The sequence below is a fragment of the Bison bison genome, unplaced genomic scaffold (assembly GCF_000754665.1).
Source record: "Bison bison bison isolate TAMUID 2011002044 unplaced genomic scaffold, Bison_UMD1.0 scf7180017864363, whole genome shotgun sequence".
Lineage (NCBI taxonomy): Eukaryota > Metazoa > Chordata > Mammalia > Artiodactyla > Bovidae > Bison > Bison bison.
Window position 1 is genome coordinate 778,070 of NW_011494935.1, and position 26,632 is coordinate 804,701.

Genomic DNA, 26,632 nt, shown 5'->3' on the forward strand with positions numbered 1-26,632 from the left:
TTTCATCTTAGATCTTAGTTTAGCTCTCGTGTAAGTGCCCCAACCCCAGGAAGGACCCCATGCCTAGAAATTGCCCCCCCCCTTGAAGTCTGTGAGCCCAAGGGGATAAAGAGAGCATCCCCTTTTCTGTCTTATAAAGGCCCACGTTCCCTTACAAAGGGCAGTGGGGCCGGCCCACTCCCTTAGGAGAGATCCTGCCGGTCCTCTTAGGGAGCTTGGGACGCTGTGACACATACGTTGACACATACAACATAGACTGGGTGGCTTCAGTGACAGATGTTCATTGCCCATGGTTCTGGAGATTGGAAGTCCAGAGCACAGAGCCAGCATGTAAGGACCGTCCTCCTTCACAGACAGCTGCCTTCTCCCTGTGTCCTCACATGGCAGAGAGTGTCTTCCTCTTGCTCCCTCTCCTCTCTTCTTTTAAGGCATTAATCCCTTCGTGAGGGTTCCTCCCTCATGACCTAATTCCTTCCCAAGGCCCCATCTTCAAATACAACCGTACTGGGGATCAGGGTTTCAACATATGTATTCGGGGGGAGAACAGATATTCAATCCATAGCACTTATCCACAGGTCTCAGCTGAACCCCTGTACAGCCCCACTGGCCCAGCATTCAGCCCTGAGACACTCATATGCAGCAGCCGTGGATTACTCACTCATCTTGTACTCTTCCTTTGTCAGCTCCAAGGGACTATCCTCCAGTACGTGAAAACATTGATCGAGGTCATGCCCAAGATATGCCGTCTGCCCCGGCACGAGTATGGCTCCCCAGGTGGGTGATGGGGAACCAGGAGCGGGGTGTGGTGATAGGAAAATAATCCGGACCCATCCCACAGTAGAAGGGGGCTCTGGCAATCTACCTTAAAGTATTTGCTTCTCTGATGTGGCAGCAGACTGTCACAACACTGGGTTTGCACCCTCTCTCTGCCACTGAATTGCCCTGGACCACTTTTAATCCCCCTGATTACAACAGTATCGTCTTCCTTCAGTGAACATAAGTGGTGCCCGCTGGGCCTGCCTCACAGCACTGCCCGGAGGCTGGAAGAGGTCCACGAATGTGAGAACCGTTAGGTTGTGAGCAGCGAGGTTTAGTTGTAAAGGTCTTCCTTAGCTCAGCACATCCACATTCCTTCCTCCATGTGCCTCTTTGGAGGAGACCGACGCCCCAGGCGTGGCGTAACGTGGCATTTCTAAGGTAAGTCAGGAAATAAGAGTTTTCACCACTCAATCTCTGGGCAGAGAAGTCAGCCAGTCTTCCTTTCGCTGATAGTGACAGCACCTGGAATGAGTTTGGAGCCTGGGGGATGGGGAAGGGTGGAGACTATGAGTTTAGTACCAGGTGTTTTTCCTAACTACCAAGATGCCGGATGCTGGGTCAGTGTGAGCCAGAGCGGGAGAGGGCTGGGGCAGATAGCCCTAGCTTTCATTCCCGGCTGCCCCACTTACTGGCTGTGTGACTGTGGAGATGCCACTTACCTTCTCTGAGCCTCGTCTGAAAAGAGGGGTCACAGTGCCTGGTCCAGGGTGTTTTTACGAGTATTACGTGAGCTATTGCAGATACAGTGCTTAGCATGACCCTCCCACTAACCCTCCCCCTGCACCTCCCAGGGATCCTGGAGTTCTTCCACCACCAGCTGAAGGACATCATCGAATACGCAGAGCTCAAGACTGACGTGTTCCAGAGCCTGAGGGAGGTGGGCAATGCCATCCTGTTCTGCTTGCTTATCGAGCAAGCTCTGGTGAGTTTCGAGCCGCAAGGAATTGGCGTGTCTCCAGGCTGGAAGGGTACCCCCACCCCAACAGATGCCCAAGGCCCCTCGAGCACATCCCACCTGGGAGCCCTGCCGCTCAGCTGTGTGCTCTTCCAAGGCGGGCACGCACTCCTCTCCATTCCACTCAGACCTCTCTGACACCCAGATACTGGGAGAAGCAGGTCCTGGAGTCAGAGGGGCCTGGCCTTCCCCCACCACTGCCCACCTTCCACTAGCAGCAGGGCCCTGGCAGTCTGTCAGAGTCCAGGTTTCCATTCACCCGTCAGACACAAGATAACTCCTGGAAACCACAGGCCAGGCACTGCGCTGGGAGGTGCAGTGCAGTGTCCTGGGTGGTGGAGAGACCTGTCCTGAAAAGTGTCTACACGGAAACGATGTGTTTACTGTCGGAGCAAGTGCTGTGAGGGACGATTGCCAGGTCTGGAGGGAACACCTGTGGTGTGGTCTTGAGGGTGGGGGGGACCTCCCTGAGAAGGGGGCCTGAAAACTGATCAGGAACTGGCCTCATGGAGAATCAGGGACAGCTGTTCCGGGCTGAGGGGAGAGCACATAGTGCTTTCTTCATTTGTTGTCATGGAAGACAGGGATTCTCACCCTGCAAGGCAGTTTAGAGGCTGAAAGGAAGTAAGACATGAAAGTGAAAGTTGCTCAGTCGTGTCCGACTCTTTGCGACTCCATGGACTATACAGTCCATGAAATTCTCCAGGCCAGAACACTGGAGTGGGTAGCCTTTCCCTTCTCCAGGGGATCTTCCCAACCCAGGGATCAAACCCAGGTCTCCTGCATTGCAGGCGGATTCTTTATCAGCTGAGCCATAAGGGAAGCCCCAAGACATGTAAAGTAAGAGCTAAATAATTGGTTTGAATTATGCTAATGGGCAAAAACATGAGTCCCTGTGCTTCTGCATCTTGGGACCACACAGAACTTGTTTGTGGCTTGCTCATGGAGTCTGCATTCTCCACACCCTCCCAGTGCTCTCCACGCAGCTCTGGTTCCGTAAGGCGTCCACAGGTGGGCCTGGCCGTCTAGGCACAGGGTAATGGGCAGCACTGTGGAAGAAAAGGCATGGTCCTCAGGACGCAGCAGGAACATCTTTCAGCATCCATTCCTGCCATCCTCTGTCCACACACACATTCAGCAGAAGGGTATTGAGAACCTGCTCACTGCCGGGTGCATCCCTAAGTGGCAGGTTAGTGGCCATGAATAGGACAGACAAATAATTACCATTTTTATTCCGGAGAGGGTGATGATGGAAGCGGTAAACAACCAGAGATGTGAGTGCAGAGGGTAGGGGCTGTGAAAGAATAAACAGGGAAACAGAGTCGCAGGTGCTGGGAAGCATGTGCTGGTTTTGGAGAGGATGAGGTCTCTGAGAAATGCTGAGAACCCTGGAGTGAGCTGGGGCTGAGGTAGGAGAGGCCGGGGCCTCAGTCCTGGGCCAAGGGGGCGCCTCGGGAAGCCTTGGGATGCTGTAAGTGGTTGGAGGGGGGCAGATTCTGATTTATTGTTTTAAAGGCCCTTTCGCTGTGTGGAGAAGCAGCAGCCAGAAGGTGAGTGAAGGGCCAGGCTATTTGCAGTTGTCCAGTTTGGCAGGGTCATCTTAGACGCACAGAAAGAGAGGGGCAGGAGGAGGAGGAATTTGGAAGGAGGTGAAGTGAAGGTAGAGGTGGCAAGGAAGCAGTGAGAGCACAAACTCAGAATGAGAGCCCGAGAGGGTTCGTCCTCTGGACCTGTGAGCTTCGGCGAGCCGGCCCAGTCCACATCGGTGCCTCGTCTCTGCAGCCAGGGATCTGGATCAGCTGTTCTCTTGGACCCTTCCCCCTGACAGTCCCTGAAACACAGTCTATTTTGTGGGGAGTAATAGCCTCTCTGTTCTCCTCAAAATGGACTAAGTGTTCCTCTTCATGGTAACAGGTTTTTAAACATGGTTCAGCGGGCCTGGTTGCTATGGCAACATAGCCATCAGAAGTCACAAGGACAAGACACACAGGAGAAACCACTCAAGGCCTCAGGAAGATGAGGAGACGTGCAGGTGGGCGGGGGGTGGGCAGGTCCCTGAAGCCCTAGTTCCCAGTGTCTCTCATGAGCACTGTTCTGCACAAGGAACATCAGTTAACTTCCCACGTACAGACCCCCAAGAGGCAGACGGTGGACGGGGCTACAAGGAAAGGAATCCTGTCTTAGGCATCCCTGCCTGCATGGTCGGTTGCAGGTACCACTGCGGTCAACAGAACACTCACATCAAAGGCCTTCAGAGCTAAGAGAGACCCCAACAGTTTGTATGGCCCAACCTCCTCTATGCCTAAGTTAGGAAAGGAGAGTCAGAGAGGGTGCAACTCACCTGAAGTCACACAGCACATCAGTAGCAGAGGTGAAAGAACAAAAGCATGGGTTTCCAGTACTGATCGTCGGCCTTAGGGGAATGTGAGTGGGAGGAGACATAGCAACAGTCAGGGCTCGGGACTTCCCTGGTGGTCCAGTGGTTAGGACCCTTCACGCTTCCACTTTGAGGACACAGATTCAACTCCTAGTGGGAACTAAGATCCCATGAGCCACATGGGAGGCTGTGAGCTCTGCTTTCTACTTAGACAGCTGGAGAAATCCCCAAGATAAGACAGTGCTTTCTGAGATTAGAATGAGGCAGGAGCTTTTGGGAACTTTTTAATTTATGAAGCCGGAATAAATATTTAAATGACATATTGATTATTCTTATTAAGTAGGAGGACTAATAACAGAAAAAAAAAGAAAGAAAGGAGGAGGAAGGGAAGAAGGAGATTATGTCCGTAGAGGAAAGGCATTTAAACTGGAATGTCCGTCCAGTGGAGGACTGTGTAACAGTCAAAAAGAATAAAGTATGACGGTGTCTTTGCACATACAACATAGAAAATGGTGAAAGACATAACAATGAGTAGAAAGAAAGTGAGTTCCATGATAAGACACATTATGCCATACAAGCAAAATAAACAAACAAAGCCCACAAAATAACCCTGCGTTGGGGGAAAAAAATGGGAAAATCATCCTATAGTTCAGTCATTTTTCTCTAGGTATTACAGAGGGAGCTAGGATTAGAGGGCAACAGAGACATTTGCTGTATCTGAAATGTTGAATTTTTTATAAGGAATATATATTCATGTATTATCATTGACTAAAAGTTAATTAAAAAGATACAAGCAGTATATCATTGGAGAAGGAAATGGCAACCCACTCCAGTGTTCTTTCCTGGAGAATCCCAGGGACGGCAGAGCCTGGTGAGCTGCCGTCTATGGGGTCGCACAGAGTCGGACACGACTGAAGCGACTTAGCAGCAGCAGCAGCAGCAGCAGTATATCATAGTTTCAGGAAAATTGGAAGGATACAGAAAAGTATAAGATGAGAAGCCTTTTGCCCACTGGTCTCTTGTATTCTAATAGCTTTATAGAGTTTTGTCCTGTTGTGGGGTCTATATCTGTATATATGTACAAATACCTTCTCTTGCTCTGTGGCTTGTCTTTTTAAAACAGATTATTAATATATCATTAATTTGTAAATGGATGGAATATAAATTGAAAAGATTGATCTCCTGGACAAAGATATGTATTCTGTAAGTTCGGTGCTTACAAAAAAGTAAGGATGCAGTAGCAGAACAGAAATGCATACACCCAAGGGGTGGGTCCTTGTTTGCTCGGTGTTTTTAATGAAGGTCTAGTAAGCATGCCAGCTCAAACGGTAAATAATCTGCCTGCAATGCAGGAGACCTGAGTTCGATCCCTGGGTTAGGAAGATCCCCTGGAAGAGGGAATGGCACCCCACTCCAGTATTCTTGCCTGGAGAATTCCACGGACAGAGGAGCCTGGCAGGCTACAGTCCATGGGATCGAAAAGAGTCGGACGTGACTGAGCGATCTTCACAAGGCACAACAAGCATAGAGTAATTCAGTTGACCCTAGAACAGCACTGGGGCTAGAGGTGCCTACCCTCTCTGCAGCCAAAAAGTTATGTGTAACTTTGCAGTCAGCCCTTTGTATCTGCCATTCCATATCCATGGTTCCAATCTGTAGATTCAACCAACCATGAGTTATAATACTGTAGTATTTACAATTGAAAAGTATCTGAATAAGTGGACCCATGCTCTTCAAACCCATGTGTTCAAAGGCCATTTGTGTATGGAGTATGCAGTATTCTCACTGCATAGACTAGTTGGATCACCCATTTTACTGTGGATGGATGTTTTCATTGCTTACTGTTTGATAATGCCATGAATAAAGAAACCATGAATGTTCTTATATATTTCTTTTGGCAGAAATGCTCTCATTTTTTAATTATTTTAAATCAATAATTATTAGTTTTATTAAATTGCTACTCTAGCATATACCTCTTTTTTTTCTTTTTATAAGGCCATTTTTTATTTTATTTAGTTTTCTATTTTTTTGACCATGCAGTGCAGTATGCCGGATCTCAGTTACCCAGCCAGGGATCAAACCTGTGCCCCCTGCATTGAAAGTGCAGAGTCTTGACCACTGGACCGCCAGGGAAGTCCCCTGTGTGGTCTCTCTTTTATTGGGTAGATACCTAGTAGCGGAATAGCTGGATTGATGTGAAGACATTATGTTTAGCTTCAGTGGATACTGCCAAAAAGCTATACAAGGTGGTTGTACCAGTGTATACTCCGTTCAGCAATGTGTGGGAGTTTTCATTTCTTCACATCCTCATGAACAGTTGGATCGTCTGTCTTTTCAGTTACAGCCGTTGGTGGATGTGTTGTGATATCTCACTATGGTTTTGATTTCCCTGATGACTAAGGATGCTGAACTCTTTCCATATGGTATTCCCATTTGGACAGAGACTCTTGTGAAATGTTGTTCAGTATTTTTGCCTATTTTATTACTGAGTTATCTTTTCCTGTTGATTTGTAGCAATGATTTATATACTGTCTGTGAGTGTGTTTGTTACTCAACCGTGTCCAACTCTTTGCAACCCCATGGACTGTAGCCTGCCAGGCTCCTTTGTCCATGGGATTCTCCAAGCAAGAATACTGGAGTGGATTGCCATTTCCTTCTCCAATATACGTAGATACATGTATTACAAATATATTTCTGTGGCATGTCTTTCAATGAACAAAAGTTCTTAAGGTTTATTGTATTTCTCATCTACATTTTCCTGTGTGGTTGATGCTCTTGTGACTTGTTTAAAGAGATGTCCCCTATTCTTAAATCATGAAGATAAGTTATCTTCTGAGAGTTTTAGAGTTTAGCCTCTCCAGGCTCAATAGAACTTTAAGTCTATTATTCACCTGGAATGGATGTTTGTGTTGAATGGGAAGTAGAAAGCCAACTTCATTTCTTTCCTAAGTTGCCTCAGCACCACTAATTGAAAAGCCCTCTTCCTGGTCTGCAGACGTAGTTCTGTGTCTGTCATTTATCAAGTGTCCACAAAGGGCTGGTCATGGGAGGCTTTTAATGAATACTTGAATCAAATCTGAAATGAACCATATGTGTTAGGTATCTGTTTATAAACCTATTGTGTTTTTAAAGGAAATTCTATTACTAGTGACTAGTATCGCCTCTACTATCTTTTACTCTGAGAAATCATAAGGAAGTATTCCACAACATAAAGTTTTGGTTCAAATGTTGTGTGGTTTTCAAGCCATCAGCCCATTGTTTGCTATGCCAGTGCACACCAGGAGAGGGCCCTATTCGTTCACGGGAGCAAGGGAGGCCGGCATCCCTGCAAAGGAGGCAGCCCTTCTGTCTGCCTTTTGCGGCCAGACCTCCCGTCCAGGACTTGAGAGTCACTTGAACACTTGAGAGTGTTCCCTGCCTTAGGCCCTGTTGTTTGTTTATTTTCTCATCCTAATAACTAAGTGAGCCATAGTCATACTGGTCAGTCAAGAGTGGTTCTTACCTTTATAGGAATTGAGGACAGTTCAGCCCCAAACTCATAGATCTGAAGGCTGCTCAGAGGTGCAAGAGTTGTCAGGGGCCATCCAGGGCAGGTGTCTTGACCTCAGCACCGCTGACATCGGGGGCCAGATAGTCCATAGTTGGGGGTACCTCCTGTGTGTGGCAAGTTGCTGAGCCGCATCCCTGGGCTGTGCCTGCTAGAACACAGGAGCACTTCCCCAGTTGTGACAACCAAAAATGTCTTCATCTACTGCTTAGTATTCCCTTGGAGGACAAACCCTCCCTCTTGCTGAGAACTACTGATCTGATGCAATCCTAGTTCCACAGTTTGCAGATAGGAAACTAAGGCCCTGAGAAGGAGATAACCTTCTCAGAGCTGCAGCTACTCAGCTAGTGCAGAAGTTAAGACAAGAACCCAAGACCCTCACAGTTCAAGTACTCAAGGCCAGAGAGCTGTTCTGCTGAGCTTTGCAAATTGCTCTGTTGGCTTTTGTTTTTATTTTCGTTTTAGTTCCAGCTCCATGTCTGACCCCTCTATTTCCTGCTTCCACTATGTAGTCCGTTTTCTTTAATTTTGCTTTTCTCATGGCATAACTGAAATCAATGCATTGCTAGACAACAGGTTCAGAAAGAATAAAACAGAAACCATAGTGCCACACCAAGATAACCATTGTTCACATTTCAGTGTGTTCACGTTCCAGCATATTAATTTTCCATATATACATATATATATATATTTTTTTTTACTTTGTTTAGTTATAAAAGTAATAGTCACCAAGCTGAAAAGAGAGGTTACCTCTGCGGGGTGTGATGCAGGCAGGAACAGGTGATAGGGGTCCTCTATACTGTACATTTATTGTTTGAATTCAGTGCAATAAGATTTATTGTTTTTCTTCCTTTAAAGGAAATACACCCATGCTTAAAAAATATACATGGTCCCAATGCATGGGAAATCAGAAGCAACCCCCCACCACCACCACCCAACTCAGACTCTCACTCCATATTCCCACCTCTACTTGATCCACTTATTTTGCCCCTCACCCTGAAAAAAGACACCCCCAGCTACACAGGACATGGATTCTGTCCCTACATCCAGGCACCATCAAGTGGCTCCCCTCGGCCTGAGCGTATGAGAGTTTCTTCCAGCCCAGACCCTGAACGCAGTGGCTTTCTTGATTGGAAATGAGCTAGGATTTGTGGGAAGAAAAGCAGAATCTTTGCAAGTAGGCCCCCAGCTGAAAGCTCCACACGGAACTGTAATGTGCAGCCAGGGAGGAGAGCCCTGTTCTAGTAATGTGCAGCCAGGGAGGAGAGCCCTGTTCTAGAGGTTGTCTTCTCAACTAGCATTGCCACAGAGTAGTCATTGTCATGTTGTCACGATTCTTGCCGTATCTGCAGACCCTTGCTCCTGTTATTTATGTAATAATTGTATCTAAAATAACTTTTTACCTTCTTTTAAAAGGAAACATCATATCATTTTCCATTTTAAAAAACCATTCTCTCTCGCTGTCATTAGAAAGCAACCAAAATAATAAATCCAATGAAAACAAAAGATAATGACATAATTCCAGTTGCTCCCTGCCTGGGCCCTGAGTGAGGCCTGCACATTTTCTCTGTTAAAAACAGACATTAGCAAATGTTACAGAAGTGGGAAGACCTACTGCTTCCAGATGGAGACCTCGTCGTTGACATTGTCAGAAAGATTAACAGGAAACTGAAAAGGAAAAAGACATTCTCACTGTGACTCTCTGTTATGAAATTCCACTGCCCTGGACCCCCTCGTTTCCCACCCTTTGGAAAATGCCAACCTTGGGAGACGCTGATATGCATTTGTAGGAAAGGAAAAGCTGCTTTCTGGGTCAGTTTCTTGGCTATAGATCTTTCCTAGTTGACCAGACATGATTCTAATCTAGAATAATAATAATTAATTTTCCCCTTGATGATTCATGGGCTAGGGGAAGAGGTGGAGGGTGAAACATAGTAATATAGAGTATTTTTATTATTCAAGTAAGGCATAGCCTGGTAGGGAAAGACCACCCCCACACGCACACATGCATAATCAGATAAAGCTAAGTTGCTGGTTTATTCAGCCAGGGCTACAGAGAGCTCCTGGAAATGATGGAGCGGGAGCAGATGTAACAAACCTCAGGTGAGTTCTCCACTGCCCCTGGAGTCCCCAGTGAGGGGCTGGAAGCTGCAGCTCATACTTTGCGTACAAAGGAGGGCTGTGGTGGATGTGGGAAGCCTCATTTCACGACTGTTCTACAGGCCCTGTATCCTTGGGGCTTAACATCAGTTCACAGGAAGTACTGACACTGACATCTACATGCATCCTTATAAGGCAGTGTTTAGACGGCTGGGCCCTCGGTCAGGCCCTGTCCTGCCACCCACAGCCCGCAGGAAAGCCAGAGCTGGGATTCCTGTGGGGTGCTCCACCTCAAGTTTTCCAGTTCATTTCCCCACACTCACTTGACAAAGACAAAACAAAAAATGTATCCGTGTTATTGTCTGTGTTGTCTCGAGACTCAGAATGTTATTTAAGAAAATACTGTTTTGAGAATGGTTTGATGCTTCCCCTTAGGAAATCCGCTAAAACGGGTACATAGTTTTTCACCGAGAAGCAGAGCCTAAAGGTAGAATCTAATGCTGTTCTACATGAATCTGACACATGTAAGATCACACTTTTTAAAAAAAATATGTATCCTGAATCTTTATGATGTCCGTTAACCAAGAGATAACAAGTTCCCAGTTAGCCTCCTAGAGTGAGTGAGTTGGGAACATAAAGTTTTGTGGTATTTCATGGAAATCCCTCATAGTTCATCAGTTTTAAATTAAGTAAATAGAAAAGGAAAATATTAAGACTGAAAGCAAAATGAAATACTTATCCCTTGAATTTTAATGTGGGTTTCTTTCAATAAAGTATTTTTGCATCCTGACTCCAGAAACCTCTTAATTTTTACTTTCTCTATTAACAGAGAGCACTTTTACAGTAGCTCTTGATTGTTACTAATCTAGAACTGTGATAACGTTAGTGGCTGTCCTAAGCAATAGGAATAATAAGCATTGGTGTGGCACTTGGTAAGTGTAGCAGTTGCCACTCATTAGCCCCTCCCAGGGAGGACCCTGTGCAGAAGCGGGAGCACACATCAGTTCCCAAACGAGAGACTCATTAGGGTACTTTTTGATAAAGCAAGGCTTTCCCTGGTGGCTCAGATGGTAAAGAATCTGCCTGCAATGCAGGAGACGAGTTCAATCCCTGGGTTGGGAAGATCCCCTGGAGAAGGGCATACCCACTCCAGTATTCTTGCCTAGAGAATTCCATGGATGGAGGAGCCTGGCAGGCTACAGTCCATGAGGTCAGAAAGAGACAGACACAACTGAGCGACTTTCACTTTTCACTTGGTAGAGCAACTGCTTCATCTTTATACTTTAGAAAACTCATCATGATTGGATCCTGGATCCCCCAAAAAATGCTATAAAAAGACTCCTTAAGAACAGTCAGGAAATGTTAGTATGTTATATGATATCAAGAATTTTTGATGTAGGTGATCACAATACTGAGGTTACATGGGAGGATGTCCTTTTTAGGAATTGCGTACTGAACTATTTAAGAATAATTGATGCAGTGGCTTCAGCTCACTTTCAGATGATTCAGGAAATCAGAGAGTCAAAGCAGATACAGTAAAATGTTCACTAGAACTCTACATCAAGAGTATAGGGATGTTCGTAGTTCTTTCAAATGTTTTGTATTTAATATGTCTGATGTTTTTCATAGCACAAACTTGAGGACTGTGTAAAGGAAACTGCATCATAGAATCTGGAAAGCTAAGAAAAAGGGTCATTGAGCAGACAAGGTCATGAGGTATAAGAAGGAAGAAAAGTTATAAGGGGTTTTTTGTTGTTGTTGTTTTTTAGCTACTTCTGCTAGTTGGTGAGATTTATTCTTGGTAACATAAGCCCCAGAGCTACTTCTGACCTCATTTCCTAAATTTATTGAGGCATCTGCTAGTGCCAAACTCAGCCACGACTCTCATGCTGCCCATCTGTTTGATTTGTGAGCAGGAAATAGCAGTTCAGGACCATAGAAAGCCAAAGCTGGGGAAGCTGGCCAGTGTGAATTAGGAGGCCACTCGGCTTGTGAGCGCCGCTGGGAGCACACCCAGAACAGTCAGCTGCCCTCCTCCCAGGATCCATGGGGATGAGACCCTCCCTCTGCTTCTGGGTCTTTGAGAGAAAAGAAAACAGCAGTGCCTTTTCCCTGTGCTCAACTTAAGAGACATGTTTCCGTGCAGCTTCTTTGATGGCCTCTCTGCCTTTCCATTCTTGCTCTGTGGGCAGTGTGCTAGTAGGTAAAGCATTAGGGAGACAAAAAAGACAGAGCTGATTTGCCCATGTAGCAGCAGAAAGATTTTCATACCATTGTAAACCAGATCATGCTACTCTCCAGCTTCAAACTGACAGGTAGCTTCTCATTACTGAAAAATCTTTATTTTCAATTTATCAAGTATAGTTGATTTATAATGTTTTGTTGATCTCTGCTGTCATTGGTACTAAAAATTCGAAGTCCTGACTTTGGCCTTCAAAGTCCAAATAATGGCCCAGATTATTCAGCCGTACCTTTTCCTTCTAACCCATCTTTCATTGCCACTCTCTCCCTGGCTACCAACCTGACCCTTGAAGGTCAGCTTGCTGCTGCTGCTGCTGCTGCTAAGTCGCTTCAGTCGTGTCCGACTCTTCGTGACCCCATGGATGGTGGCCTACCAGGCTCCTCCATCCATGGGATTTTCCAGGGAAGAGTACTGGAGTGGGTTGCCATTGCCTTCTCCAGAAGGTCAGGCTAGAGATGAGAAGCCTGAGGTTCCCCAAAGACCTGCATCAGGGCCAAGGCTGACTCTTACTATCCTTGGCTTCTACCCTAATGCTTGGTGACATTTACCCCCTTGGCATTTATAATTCAGGGGCAGCTAGAGCACCCCCAAAACAAAGCATCTCTTCTACTTTCTGTCACAGTGTTTGGAATTCTCCTATTAAGGGCTTACTTTGTTGATTTGAAATGTTCTTTGATCTTTAGAAGCCGGCTAAAATACCAAGTCCACTGAGACTGTTTGGGAGATAGATAATGCTGTGAAAGTCAGTTCTTCGACAATTATTCACTTGCCAGGTAATTCTGAGGAGTAGGAAGATCACTCAAGAAAGGGTAGAGCGGAACAAAAAGACCTCCTCCAGGCATAAACAAAAACAAGCCAAAGAAAAACACTGAAGTAGAAACTCATAGAAACTCTGTACTGTGCTTGGTGAGATGTTGAGAGTATACACTAAGTGATAAAAAGAGTTTACAGAAGAGTGCTATTTTATATTCCATTCTTATTTTAAGATCTACGCTTAAATGTTTTATGCACGGTAAAAACTAGCTGGACAGACCCCAGAAGGTTATCAATGATGACCCCCTGCATGATGAGGTTATAAATTTTCCTTTTATAAAAAAAAAAGGTGTATCTGCAATTTCTATTTTTTCAAAAATAGCCAAAAATAAAGGGGTAGAGTGACCATTTTAAAAACATAGCTCATGTTCTGCACAGTGACTGTATCTAACAGTACTGTATTGTATACTTGAAAGCTGCTGAGAGAGTACATCTTAAATGTTCACAACAGTAAGAACAAAAGTGGTAATTGTGTGAGGTGAAGAAAGCGTCAACTAAGCTTATTGTGGTAACCATTTTGCAATATATATATATATCAATTATTGTGTCATACACCTTAAACTTACACAATGTAGTATGTCAATTATTTCTGTGTATCTGAGGAAGAAAGCTGTGAATGCTAAATTAATAGTTTTTCAAAGGAAAACCTTTTCCTAGAGGCTGAATTAAATATTGGGTGCATTTCCAGAAGAAAATGACAAATGTCCAATCAAATAGCACATGGAAAGTGGTTAAAATGTCATTGCTGTTGATGGCTCTTGGAAATCAAGGATAACAAATCTGTAACCTAAGTGCCAGTGCCCTTATTCTAACCTAAGGCAGATATTCATGGGCCATCCTGCTGAGTCTGGTGTCAGAATCCTCTCCAGGAACACCCACTGCCTCTCAGCCATGGTCAGTACTTGAGATGACCCCGGGGCCATCACTAGCACACATGTTGCCTTCAGGCAAATCATGAAAAGATATCTTTTCTCGAGATCTTATGCCTTCTTCTTTTGCAATATTAATGTATTGATTTTTTTGGAGACCAAAATATATCTGTTGGAAAATCATTATAAACAGCCCATATCTGATGTCTACCATATATTTGAAACCCCCTAGGATTGGAGAAGGAAATGGCAACCCACTCCAGTGTTCTTGCCTGGAGAATCCCAGGGATGGCGGAGCCTGGTGGGCTGCCATCTATGGGGTCACACAGAGTCGGACATGACTGAAGCAACTTAGTAGCAGCAGCAGCAGGATGGGATATCCTTGGATAGTATACTGTCTTCATAAACCATTCACAGCAACCCTGGGTGATACTTTTTTTGTCATCTCTACTGGAGATCCCCCCTCCCCTAAAATAAATCCTCACTCTCCCCCAGAAAGAGTGGTCTGAGCCCCCTGGAAATGGCCCAGTTGTCCTGACATGCCAGCACTGGAGTTTGTCCTGCTTTGGTATCTATGAGGCAACTGAACTGCCCCCCTCCTCTTGGTCAGTTGTACAGTCCATAGAAGAAGGCAATATGGCAAGACATAGGATGCTAACTAGGTGTTATTAGCCAGTCAGCTATTTCCATTTCCAGGCAACACGATGGAAGGCAAACTATGGGTCTTTGTTCCAATTAAAACTCAGACTTCATTCCATTTTTTCCCAGTCCCTGAATTTGCTAATTTCACACTTCAGTGACTTGCAATGAACACAGTTCCCTGGGGCCTCTGCTGTTGCGTTGCAGACTGTATTGCAGCCCAAGCCTCTCCCTCCCAACACCTAGCAGTTTGGGTGTGCAATCCAGCAGTTCTGAAGATGTGTCCTAGGTGGCACAGTCCACTGGGCTTCATGATGAGTTCGGAAAACTCAGAAGGTGAGGGCACTTTCCACCCAACAGATTCTAACTGGTCACTTAGAGTTTTGAAATCAGTATTTCCTACTTGAGATGTGCTATAGTTACATGGGAATCCTCATGCCTTGATGCCTCTCAGGAAAGACCTTTTTCCACTTTTTCCATCCAAGGCTGTAAAACTCATCAAGTGGAGTGCAGTGAAAGAGCAGGGTGAGGTTGGTTTTAGAGAAGGCCCAGTGACCATATTAAATAAGAAGTATTACCATATTTATTTATGCTCTGCCTATATCCAAAAGAATATGCAATACCTTTTAATTAAGAAATGGTTTCACTGAGTCTGGAGACCATTACACAGAATAAGACCAAAAAGCATTAAGAGGCAGAGGAGATGACCAGGGCATGTTATATAAGGCTCTCTCAGCCCAATTTCAGGTTGATTTCCCTGGTACTCTCCTGGACAGGGTGTATCTTTGGACTTAGAAATCTGGGATTCAGGTCACCTCTGTACTTGACAGCTGTGAGCCACTGGTTGTTTTTTGCTGCTGTTGTTCAGTCGCTAAGTCATATCCAAGTCTTTGTAACCCCATGGACTGCAGCACGCCAGTCTTCACTGTCCTTCACTGTCTCCCGGAGTTTGCTCAGATTCACGTCCATTGAATCACTGATGCTATCTAACCATCTCATCCTCTGTCCCCCTCTTCTCCTTTTGCCTTCAATCTTTACCAGCATCAGGGTTTTTTCCAATGAGTCACCTCTTTGCATAAGGTGGCCAGAGTATTAGAGCCTCAGTATTAGTCCTTCTAATGAATATTCAGGCTTGATTTCCTTTAAGATTGACTGGCTTGATCTCCTTGCAAGTCTTTCTCCCTCTCAAAGAGTGTTCTCCAGCACCACAATTTGAAAGCATCAATTCTTTAGTACTCAGCTTTCTTTTGGTCCAACTCTTGCATCCATACATGACTCCTGGAAAAACTCTAGCTTTGACTATATAGACAAAAGTGATATCTCTGTTTATCATAGCTTTCCTTCCAAGGAGCAAACGTCTTTTAGTTTCATGGCTCCAGTCACCATCTGCAGTGATTTGGAGCACAAGAAAATAAAGTCTGTCACTGCTTCCAGTTTTTCTCCTTTTATTTGCCTTAAGTGATAAAACTGGGTGCCATGATCTTAGTTCTTTGAATGCCAAGTTTTAAGCCAGCTTTGTCTATCTTGAGTGGCCATGCATGGAATGGGTCATAGCTTTGTTGAGTTACACAAGCCCCTTCGCCATGACAAGGCTATAATCCATGAAGGGGATGAGCCACTGGGGAAATGATTAAATCCCTCAAGGTGCTGGGGCTACGTCCATATTTCTCCAGAGCCTTTGTATGAAATGAGGTTACTAGAGCCCCTTCCCTCCTCTTCCCACAGCCCAGCAAGGAGCTTTGACTTGCCTTCCCTGGTAGTTCCCTAATACAGGGGGGTCTGACTGCCTGCAGCTCACCAACCCACCCCTCCCTCACTCACCCACCAAGCAAATGAGTCCTGCTCGGTATACACCAGCCGTCTCATCTCTGACCTCATCTTCCCTCTGTCTGTGATTGCGTCTTCCCCTGCCCATCCTGCCAGGCCCATCATTACCTCATTCCCCGCAGGTCTCGTGTTCAGCACACACTTTATCAAACGCCTATTCTCTGCAAGACACTTGGTGTTATTTCTCCCTCCTTTGAGTCTCCAGGGCCCTTGGTTGCCAATTTCTTTTGTACCTAGTGATTCTGTTTATTTCCCCAGTCACAAGTGTCCTTAACCCTCTTCCTCCATTAAATTACAAATTTTATTAAAATCTAGTTTTTCCAGTCTTAGCTGTCATCATGTCTCCTGCAGCATCCAGGCCCCACTCTGGTCAGAAAACAGTAAGCACGCCCTGAGTATTTGATGAACTGAAGGGAGGAAGGAAAGAGGTAACACTCAGTGCGTTCTGCCCCACCCCTGGCTGGAAAGGTGGCCTGCCGTCCCTGTTCGGGTTGTGTGCTGGTAGACGTGGACGTGCCCAAAATTTATCAGTCTCCCCTTCATCACAAGTGCCACTGTGCACTTTCTCTTTCTTTGGTCTCATAGAGTCAGAGAAATTGAAATATCTGGAAAAATCCAGTTCCCTGGAGAAGTGCCCACTCAGACCTTGCACTTGTGTATTCCTTTCCCCTGGAGTCCATCCCATCCTCATGTTGATGATTCCCAAGTTTGGGTCCACTTTGTGGACTCCGCGGGGCCCTAGGCCTTGTGTCCGCTTGCCTTTTAGACATCTTCTCTTGGATGTACAGAGACTCGCCTCCTGGGTCTGCTCTCAGCTTCCTCCCGCCTGCAGTCTTGCTGTGTCTTCTGGCCTGTGAGTGGCCCAGTACACATGTCCTTTCTCTCTCTCTGCTGACACATCCAGTCCGCATTTGGCTGTCTGGCATCTGCTTCCCACTCTGTCTCCTTGGCCACTACTCCAGGCCTTGCTATCTCTTGCTTGACCTATTCCAGCACCCCTTTTGCTCCCCGACCCCACAACCTCGCACCATTGCTGTCTTTCTTGCAGCCAAAAACTGTAAATGTATATGGGATCATGCCGCTTCCCTGATTAAAACCATCAGGATAGCATCCAAACATCTAAGCAAAGTTTACAAGATCCTGCTCAGCCCTCTTTCCTTATCTCATGCAACCTTCCCCCAGCACTGAAAGCGTCAGTCTTATTCAACTGTCAGCCCCTGTCCCACTGCAGTCCCTCTTGCTTTGGGGCCTTTGGCAGGTGCTGTTCACTCTTACCTGTCCAACACTTAGCCTTGGTTCATGTCTCAGCATTTCCTTCTCCAGGAAGTCTTCCCCATCATCCTCCCCAGAAGTATGGATCGGTGGCCCCTATTACATATTCCCACAGCTCCCACATACCCCAATACAGCACTTACTAGAACTGCCCATGTGACTCACTTCCCTCCTCATCTTAGTAAGGACCATGCATTAGGTCTGCCTCACTTCCTGTTGTAGCTTCACCTCACAGAGCAAGTTGCTATAGCAGATGCCTACTATTTGCTGAATGATTGACTTAATTTCTGCTCAGGCTGCATCCTAGTCAGAATGAAAGTGTTGAGAGTTTGGCACCTCCTTGTTTGGTCTCTAGATAATATTATACCCATGTTCTCTGTAGTCCTGTGATGGCCTTTCAGAGCAAGTGAAATGCAGGTCCTACGTGTGGTTGGGCCCTGTAAGAAGACTCTTGATAGCTGTTTGCATGGGATATGAGATGCTGCTTGGATTCTCCCTCAGAAGTACCCTGGGCTGTGGCTGGACTAGAGAGCCCAGCCTACAAACAGCTTGGTGGGGACCTGGATGAATAAGCATGCTAATCAGTTTTAAAGAGAAAACTACTGGAGACTGAAGGGGTGTGGAAGACCCCTAGACGCTGAATCTTTGGATGGGACTTTGCAGGATGGACAAGAATAAGTAGAGTGTGGTTTGGGAGAGGGGCAGGCAAAAGGAATTTATAGAGATAGGTTGAGCACATGAGCAGCCCAGTTATTTACCTTGGAATCACACCAGCAGAACTTTAAAAATTATTTGCCTGCAAAGAAATCATTTACACAAATTCAGGATAGAAGTAACCTCTGGATTTTAGGAAACAACTGTCAGTTATCGCCTATTTTTTCAGCTAGAGGATGACATGAGACTTTCCATTCCTCTTCAAACTGCATATATATGTCAAAGTTTTTCTTTTTTTTAGTTGAAAGAATGTTAGTTGGTAGGACCAAAATCCCAGTAAATAAAGCAAAGAATGATGTGATCTTATCAGATATGAACATGTTAGTTGCTCAGTTGTGTCCAACTCTGCGATCCCATGGACTGTACTTCACCAGGCTCCTCTGTCCATGGGATTCTCCAGGCAAGAATATTGGAGTGGGTTGCCATTCCCTTCTCCAGGGGATCTTCCCAACCCAGGGAGCGAACCTAGGTTCCTTGCACGGTTGGTGGATTCTTTACTATCAGATATGAGTGCGGCTAAAAAGCTTCTCAAGAGTGAGATTTTATAGTAATTTCCTTCTGTCTCTATTTTGAATAATTGAATATGGTTTTCATAAAGTGTACGTATAATGCAGGGGGCAGTATTTCAGTCTTCCCAAGGCTTTGGCTGCACGAGTGGCTATGGAAAAGCAGTGGGTATGGAAGTGAGGTGGCCCTGGGTCCCAGTATCAGCCCTGCTGCTTCCTTATCACTGTGCGGACCTGGTTGGGACACTCCATCTCCCAAAAGTCTCAGCATCTTTGTGCATAGGATAGGGATTATTAGACCTGCATCACAGGATGCTTGGAGGGGTAAAGCAGAAAATGGGTACAAAGCACCTGGTGCCAAGCCTTGGAAAGGACCCTTATAGACCATTTAATCCAACCTCTTCATTTTGCTTCCTTTAAACTGTTCTTAATTGCACATGACAAATAGTATAAATGAGCTTATAATGAAAAGCTTTATTGTCTCCACTGCACCTCCCCCCACCTGCATCCCCATCCCCAAGGCAGCCTGCTTTAATCATTTCTGTTTCTAGTTCTTCTAGTTGTTATCTCCATAACGCTTGGTAATATGAGGTTAACCTCTATTTCTTCATGAGCAACTTTAAACAATGCTTATTGACTCCCTAATGGTAAAGATGAAAATTTAGGTCATTTACATCTGTTCCCTGTCTTCCTCTCAATATTTGATTATGTCACATTTTTTAATTTATATTGTCCTATCTTGCAATCAGAAATAGTATACTTACACTTCTTTCAGTAACATTATTTAGTATCTTGACTCTTTCCATGAAAGATGAGGAAATCAACAGACCTCACTTCCACTTCTAGACTTCTCTCCTACTTCCTGTCGGCTGCCCTTTTACTTTTATGTTGTCACAGCTGTATTTTCTGTAACATTTGTATTTTGCTCTTCATCTGTGATTTTTTTCTTTAACCATAGCCTAACAAAAGGAGAAAAAAACAAAAGCAAATACTTTTTGCATTATTAATCCGATGCAAGTATTGTTCTGTGCTGGACCAAGTGCCATGCTAAGATTTTATTTCCTTATGTCTGATTCTAGCATCTAGACCCCAAAAGCTCCTTGTTGTAAAATTCAAAAGTACTTTCAGAGTTTCTTCCAGTTTAATTTTTTGAAGTAATATATGCATAGTAATAATTTAGTAAATACATACAAGTAGGAAAAAACAGGGAGGAAGAGAAAGAGGAATAGAAAATAAACTCCTGAAAATCCTGCCCTGTGGAGCATTTTTTAGAAGTGTTCACACGGAGTAATCAGTAACATTGAAGGAAAAATTCTTCCTATAGTGATAAGGGAAAACATCTAGACCTGTTAAGAAAACCCAGAATAGGAGAGATTCTGTCCTTAGTCTAAATTCCCTTATGTGCCACAGACTTTCAACTTTTATTCTACATACTTATATATTAAGCATTTGCTATCTGCTAGTCACTGTGCTTGTTCCTGGTAATAAAGTATAGTCAAAAATAATCATTGTCCCTACCTTCATGAATGTTGCATTCCAGTAGAAGGAGGTAGATATTAATCAAATAGTCACATATAGACATGCACAATACAGACTGAGTTCAAATGCTAGAAAGGAAAAGAGCTTGGTTCTTTGAGGACATATAACAAAGAAACCCCATGGGCAGAGAGGTATTGGAGGGATCCAAGAAGTCTCCCTGGAAGGAACGATGCTTAAATTGAGATCTGAAAGAAGAGGGGGGGTTTACTAAGCAAAGGGCAGGGAGATAGGTTAGTGGGCATTCCAGAGAGAAGGTAGAAATTCAGTGATGACTATGCAAATGGTGGATTCAAATAACAGAAAGCTGCTGTCACTGGTGCATAAAGAGCTGGTGGGGAGAGGAGTTGAGAAGAAACCCATTCTGGGTGGCCTTCATAGGCCAGGGGCCAGATGGTTTCCTAGTAGAGTGGAAAGCCAAATGTGATCCTTCAGAATAGAGATTGGACAAGAGTTGGTCAGTATTAGCATAGGTGCCTGCTGTGAAGCCTGTTCAGATCCCTGACACAGGCCCTGTGTGCTCTGAGCTGGACATTTTTATCAACTGTGATGGCCTCGGCTCATGAATGCCAAACAAATACCTTCCACCTTGCAGAGTATGTAGCCACCTCATCATGCAAATAACCAAATAGTTCATCCTTAGGAAACTTCCAGACAATGCTTTCCCACCTCTGTGAGGAAACCACACCCTTCTCTTTCCTCACCTTCATTAACAAATGACATTACAAGGTAGAGAACAGACAAGAAGCATGCTAACAGGAAGCACTCCCAAACAACCTCTGGTCCTGCAGGTTGCAAACCTGAGGCAGGGTACAGAGAAGGGCTACTGGAACACTCCTGTCTTCCCTAAGGAAACTGAAATGGAAGCTCATCATGTGAAATTAAAGTAACAGCATTGGTCTTGTTGTAGAGGTCCCAGAGCCTTCTTCCCCTTTCTCTATCCCCTAAGGTGGCTCCTAAGGTCAATTTTATTGACTTTAACAAAACAGAAAATTGACAGTTCATGCAAGGGGTAACTTTTCTAGTAAGAAGGCACTTCAAGGAGCACAGACATTTATAGGAAGAAAATAAAGCAAGAAAGATATAACTTAGCAGAGAAAAAGAGAAAAAAAAAAAAAAACCTAGCAGGAGGGGTATGTATACCAGCCCTCTGCTTAAAATACTTGAGTATTTTATCTCTCATTGCACCTGAAATAAAATCCAGGCTTCATCCCATGCTGTGAGACCTCACATGATCTGATCCTTCCCTACCATTAGGAACTCAGACTGTGCTGATTACTTGTGTCCCTATGCTCTAGTTTACTTTCTGCCCCAGGGCCTTTGCGCTTCATATCTAACGGCTTGCTCCCTCTTTTTTAATTCTTTACTTCAATAACTCCCCCTCAAAAAGATTTTCCCTAGCCTCCTCTCTGAAGTAGTCCCTTCCCCACTCCCAGTCACTCTAGCCTAGTACCCTATTGTGTCTTACCACTATCTGAAACTTTTTGGTTTATTTTCTTGTTTTTATCTTTCTCAACTACAGTAGAATTTACATGAGTGCATAGATCTACTCTAACTTGTTTAGCATCGTATCTGCAAAGCCTAGAACAATGTCTGGTACTCAATAAATATTTGTTGGATAAATGAATGTAATAGGTTTCTCATATTTGGAAAATAGTCACATGGGTAAATAAATTCATTTATCCCTCTAAGAGATATAACGAATATGCATTCATTTAATAATTATTGCAAGACTGTTATGTACTGGGCACTGGACATAAAAAGTAGAAATAGAGACACTCACATTCCTCCCTTTAAGGAGCTCATAGTACTGTGGTCAATGTGGAGAGAATTCAAGATATAAGGACTTACTGGTCATAGCAGGTGAGGAAGAGCGAGAAAATGAGCTCCAGGTCTTAGACATGGCAGATGCGGTTATTGTGCCATTCTAGGAGCAAAGGAACCTGAGATAAGAAAGGGAGGAGGTCAGCTTTAGAAATATGAAGCTTTGGAAATATCTAACAAGGAGGTAGATATCCAAATCTGGAGCTTCAAAGAGGCATCTGGCAGGAAATAGAGTTGACGGATCAAAGGCAGTGCTTATAGACTTGGGAATAGGTGAGACAAACTGGATAGAATAAAGCAAGAAGAAAAGGGGGACCTTGGAGAAAACCAACATGTAAAGAATGGTTAGAAGTCAAACCTGTAAGAGAATCTACAAAAGAGAAGTTGAAATAGTGGACCCCAGCAGAACTCATTGTCACAGTGCCTAACACACCAGGAGGACTGAAAGTCGTCCACTGCACTTGGTGACAGAGCAGTAACCTCTACCCGAGCCCTTGCCATGACATGGTACAGCAGGCCTTGATAGTTTTGTTTGCTGTGGAGGGAAGTGAAGACTAGAAAATGGAGAGAGAGGTAAAAAGAGAGGTAAATAAGCTGCTTGGCCCTGAAAGGAGTAAAGAAATGGAAAGGGGACTGAAGATACAGGCTAGAAAAACACATTCAGTAATACTCTAAAGAGCAGAACAAGGATATTGAAAGGAAACTACTGGGAAGTTGCTTTGGTTTAAAACTCTAACCATTAGAGTTTTAAAATGGATTGGGCTACCTCCAGAAGGACTGAGATCTTGATTATCAGAGGTATCAAAGAAGACCCTGAATGTTATGTTAAGAAAGAGTAAGGTGTTCAATCAGTAGTCTAGGCTTCTACTGTAAGAAACTGGAGAAAGAAAAACAAACCCAAAACAAGCAGAAGGATGGGCATAATAAAGATATAACAGAAATCAGTAACATTGAATGCAGAAGAACTACAGGGAGATGTACATGAAACTAAAAGCTGTCCCTGTTTCATTTCTGATACTGGTAATTTGTGTCCTCTCTTTTTTTTTTTTCTGGTCTGGTCTGGCCAGAGGTTTAGCAATTTTATTGTTTCCAGCCCGCACCCCCGGCCCCCGCCCCCAGTGAATCAGCCTGAATAATCAATAGCCAGGTTTTCAGATTATATAATGAATCAAAGGATCTAAGCTTAGACGTAGCAAGGAAGACCAAGTTGCTTAATTTACTGGTTTAGGAAGGAACAGATTAATTAAGAAAGGAAGGAAATTTCCCCCTCTGGCTAAGAAACTGAGAATTACACCTACATCAGGCAGATCCCTCTAAGTTCAATTGTCCTCCATCTGTTACCCTCACTTCAAAAACTGAAGGGAGTTTAGGAGTTTCTTTCTCGAGCAGCTAGTTGGACTGCTAGATTTCCAGGATGGCCGTGTTCCACCCATGCCTAGTGAAGAAAGCCAAAGGTACTCAGAATTCTGATTTTCTCAGGTGCTTAGAATCCAAGAGTATCAGAGTTGAATGAAGGCTGATTTTACCTAATTCAAATCCCCACAGTTTAAAGAAGAGAAACCAAGGCCCATGGAGGGTGGCTTGTCTAGGTCCCCTCCATACCCTCTGATCTGAAATCCAGTAATCATGAACTGGCCCTGGGACAGACAGTAAGCCCATAGGGACAGACAGTAAGTAGACCATATCTTCCAGGCCCCTGGAGAAGGAAATGGCAACCCACTCCTGTATCCTTGCTGGAAAATCCCATGGACAGAGGAACCTGGCAGGCTTACACTCCATGGGGTCGCAAAGAGTCAGGCACGACTGGGCAACTTCACTTCGCTTTCAGGCCTGCTGCTGCTGCTGCTAAGTCGCTTCAGTCGTGTCCGACTCTGTGGGACCCCATAGACGGCAGCCCACCAGGCTCCTCTGTCCCTGGGATTCTCCAGGCAAGAACACTGGAGTGGGTTGCCATTTCCTTCTCCAATGCATGAAAGTGAAAAGTGAAAGTGAAGTCACTCAGTCATGTCCGACTCTTAGCAACCCCATGGACTGCAGCCTACGTCTGCCCCTAATCGTCATAGTATATGTTTGCTTTTAAGCTTACTTTTATGCATAAAGAATCCCCGTGAGAACCTGTCTGTCTGGGCCCTAGTCCCTCTACTTTCACCCACTGGAGTCAAGATGGAGAAAACCCACCAGACCCAGGCCTTCACACTGAGACATCCTGCCCAGTAGGATTGGCTACTGCCTTGAGCCCATGAGCCTGAGCTCACCACCTACGAGTTGAACATAATCTGGGTCCATCATCCCTATCTGATCCCACTGCTTTGAATTCTTCACCAAATTCAAATTCTTCACCAAACTTTGAATTCTTCACCAATTTCCTTTTAAGACTGTAATGAAAATGTACTATACACTCAGTATGTCCAGGGTCTGTGCTGTGAGGCTATACATTCTCTCAATCCTACTCATTAAAATAGGTACTGTTCTCATCCTCATTTTTCAGATAAATAGGCTCAGAGAGGTTAAGCAATGTGCTTAAGATGCCACAGCTAGTTAAGTAGAGGAGTCAGGGTTTGAACTCAGGTCTAACTGACTCCAGTGTTCAAACCTTTAGTGATGAAAATTCTTCCTGGTTTAAAATAAAAGTTCTCTCTCTCTTTGCAGTCTCAGGAGGAAGTCTGTGATTTGCTTCATGCTGCACCCTTCCAAAACATCTTGCCTAGAGTCTACATCAAAGGTAAGAAACCTCTGAAAGCAGCTAAATACTTATATTATCATATGTAAAATAGATTGCCAATGAGAATTTGCTGTGTGACTCAGGAAACTCAAACAGGGGCTCTGTATCAACCTAGAGGGCTGAGATGGGGAGGGAGATGGGAGGGAGGTTCAAGAGGAAGGGGATATATGTATACCTATGGCTAGTTCATGTTGGTGTCTGGCAGAAAACAACAAAATTCCCTAAAGCAATTATCCTTTAATTAAAGAATAAATTAATTTTAAAAACTAGCCATTTGAATTTGAATCTTATGCTCTCTTAATCTCAGTAAACTCAGATCTGCAGTCAGAAAAGAATAAGGTTAAAGCCTTGGGCAGCTGTTAATGCTGGAATTGTAAATGATGCTCCAGGCCTGTTCCTTGGCCTTCTAGAACATCCCTAGTATGTTGCTGTCTAGGTTAGTCTACATCCTTCAAGTGATGAGTAATTCACCACCCCATGAGGTAGATGATTCCACTGGACAAAGATAATAGAACATATTTCCTTGTAGTGAGTCCTGATCACACTTGCCAGAACTAAGGAAAACAGCTCTACACACTCCTTCTAAGTGCTGGAATGCAAGTACATCACCAAGTCCTCTGAGAGCTCTTCTTTTCCCGTTTCCCCCAGTGTGCCCTGAATCTCATTTTCTGCCTACCATTCCTTTTGCAGAGGGCGAGCGTCTGGAGGTCCGGATGAAACGTCTGGAAGCCAAGTATGCCCCACTTCACCTGGTCCCTCTGATAGAGCGGTTGGGGACCCCTCAGGTACGATCCTCCTATCATGGACTCATAGAACTGAAAGGAACTTTAGAGATAGAGATCATTTGGTCCAATCTCCTCCTTACAGATGGGGAAACTGAGGCCCAGAGAGAGAAACAGAAAGTCACAGCACACAGCCTGGTAGTGGCAGGGGCAGGTCTGGAATGAGATTTGTTGACTCTCAGGCCTACACCCTCTATCATCTGTCCTGCCAAGAAAGAAGGAAGTCAGACAAGTATCTGTTACTCCCTGTTAAGTATTAAGAATTCTACTATTATCTCTCAGAATTAAAACCATCCATCCTGCAAGCCAGCAGTTCACCTTTGGGTGCTGTGCTGTGCTTAGTCTCTCAGTTGTGTCTGACTCTTTGCAACCCCACGGACTGTAGCCCACCAGGCTCCTCTGTCCATGGGGATTCTCTAGGCAAGAATACTGGAATGCGTTGCCATACCCTCCTCCAGGGATCTTCCCAACCCAGAGATCGAACCCAGGTCTCCCACATTGCAGGCGGATTCTTTGCCATCTGATCCACCAGGGAAGCCCTATCTTTGCTAAAGAAGGAAAAATAATAATAATACAGGAACACACGATGTTTACCACAGCATTGTTTGTTAAAGCAAAAACTGGAAGCAACCTAAATATCAATCAGTAGCATGTTGACTAAATAAAATGGGGTAAAATCATTTAAATGATGAATACCTGCCAAATCATAGTGAAAAGGGAAAATCAGATCTAGATACATCAGTGTGGACAGATCATAAACACACGGTTAGGTGAATAAAGGAAGTTGCACAACAGGTCATGGAGTTTGATGCTATGTGGATTTTTTTAAACACATACCAAAAAACCATATGAAGTGAAACTTTTCCTAGGACATGAAAGTGTCCAGTTCATAATGGTGGCAACTTGTGAAGAGAGATGAAAGAGACAGAGATGGATAGGGAGATCAAACACAGGTTTATCTGTAATGTTCTTATACTTTCAAAGGTGAATGAGCTCAGGTGTTAATTCTGTAGTTAAAACTCATTTTTATAAGCCTGTATCTATATATGGAGATGAGTGAAAAAGGACCCCTGCCTTCAGAGAACTCA

General features: G+C 44.5%; 1 protein-coding gene across 2 annotated transcripts in view; it reads left to right on the top strand.

Moving 5' to 3' along the window:
* CYFIP2 (cytoplasmic FMR1 interacting protein 2) overlaps positions 1-26,632 on the top strand; it is a 127,529-nt gene that overhangs the window by 87,744 nt on the left and 13,153 nt on the right. For both annotated transcript variants that reach the window (XM_010855284.1, XM_010855283.1), the window contains 4 exons: positions 684-774; positions 1,611-1,741; positions 24,690-24,762; positions 25,453-25,547. In XM_010855284.1, the coding sequence (XP_010853586.1) occupies positions 684-774; positions 1,611-1,741; positions 24,690-24,762; positions 25,453-25,547 (390 nt within the window). The remainder of the gene's footprint in view (positions 1-683; positions 775-1,610; positions 1,742-24,689; positions 24,763-25,452; positions 25,548-26,632) is intronic.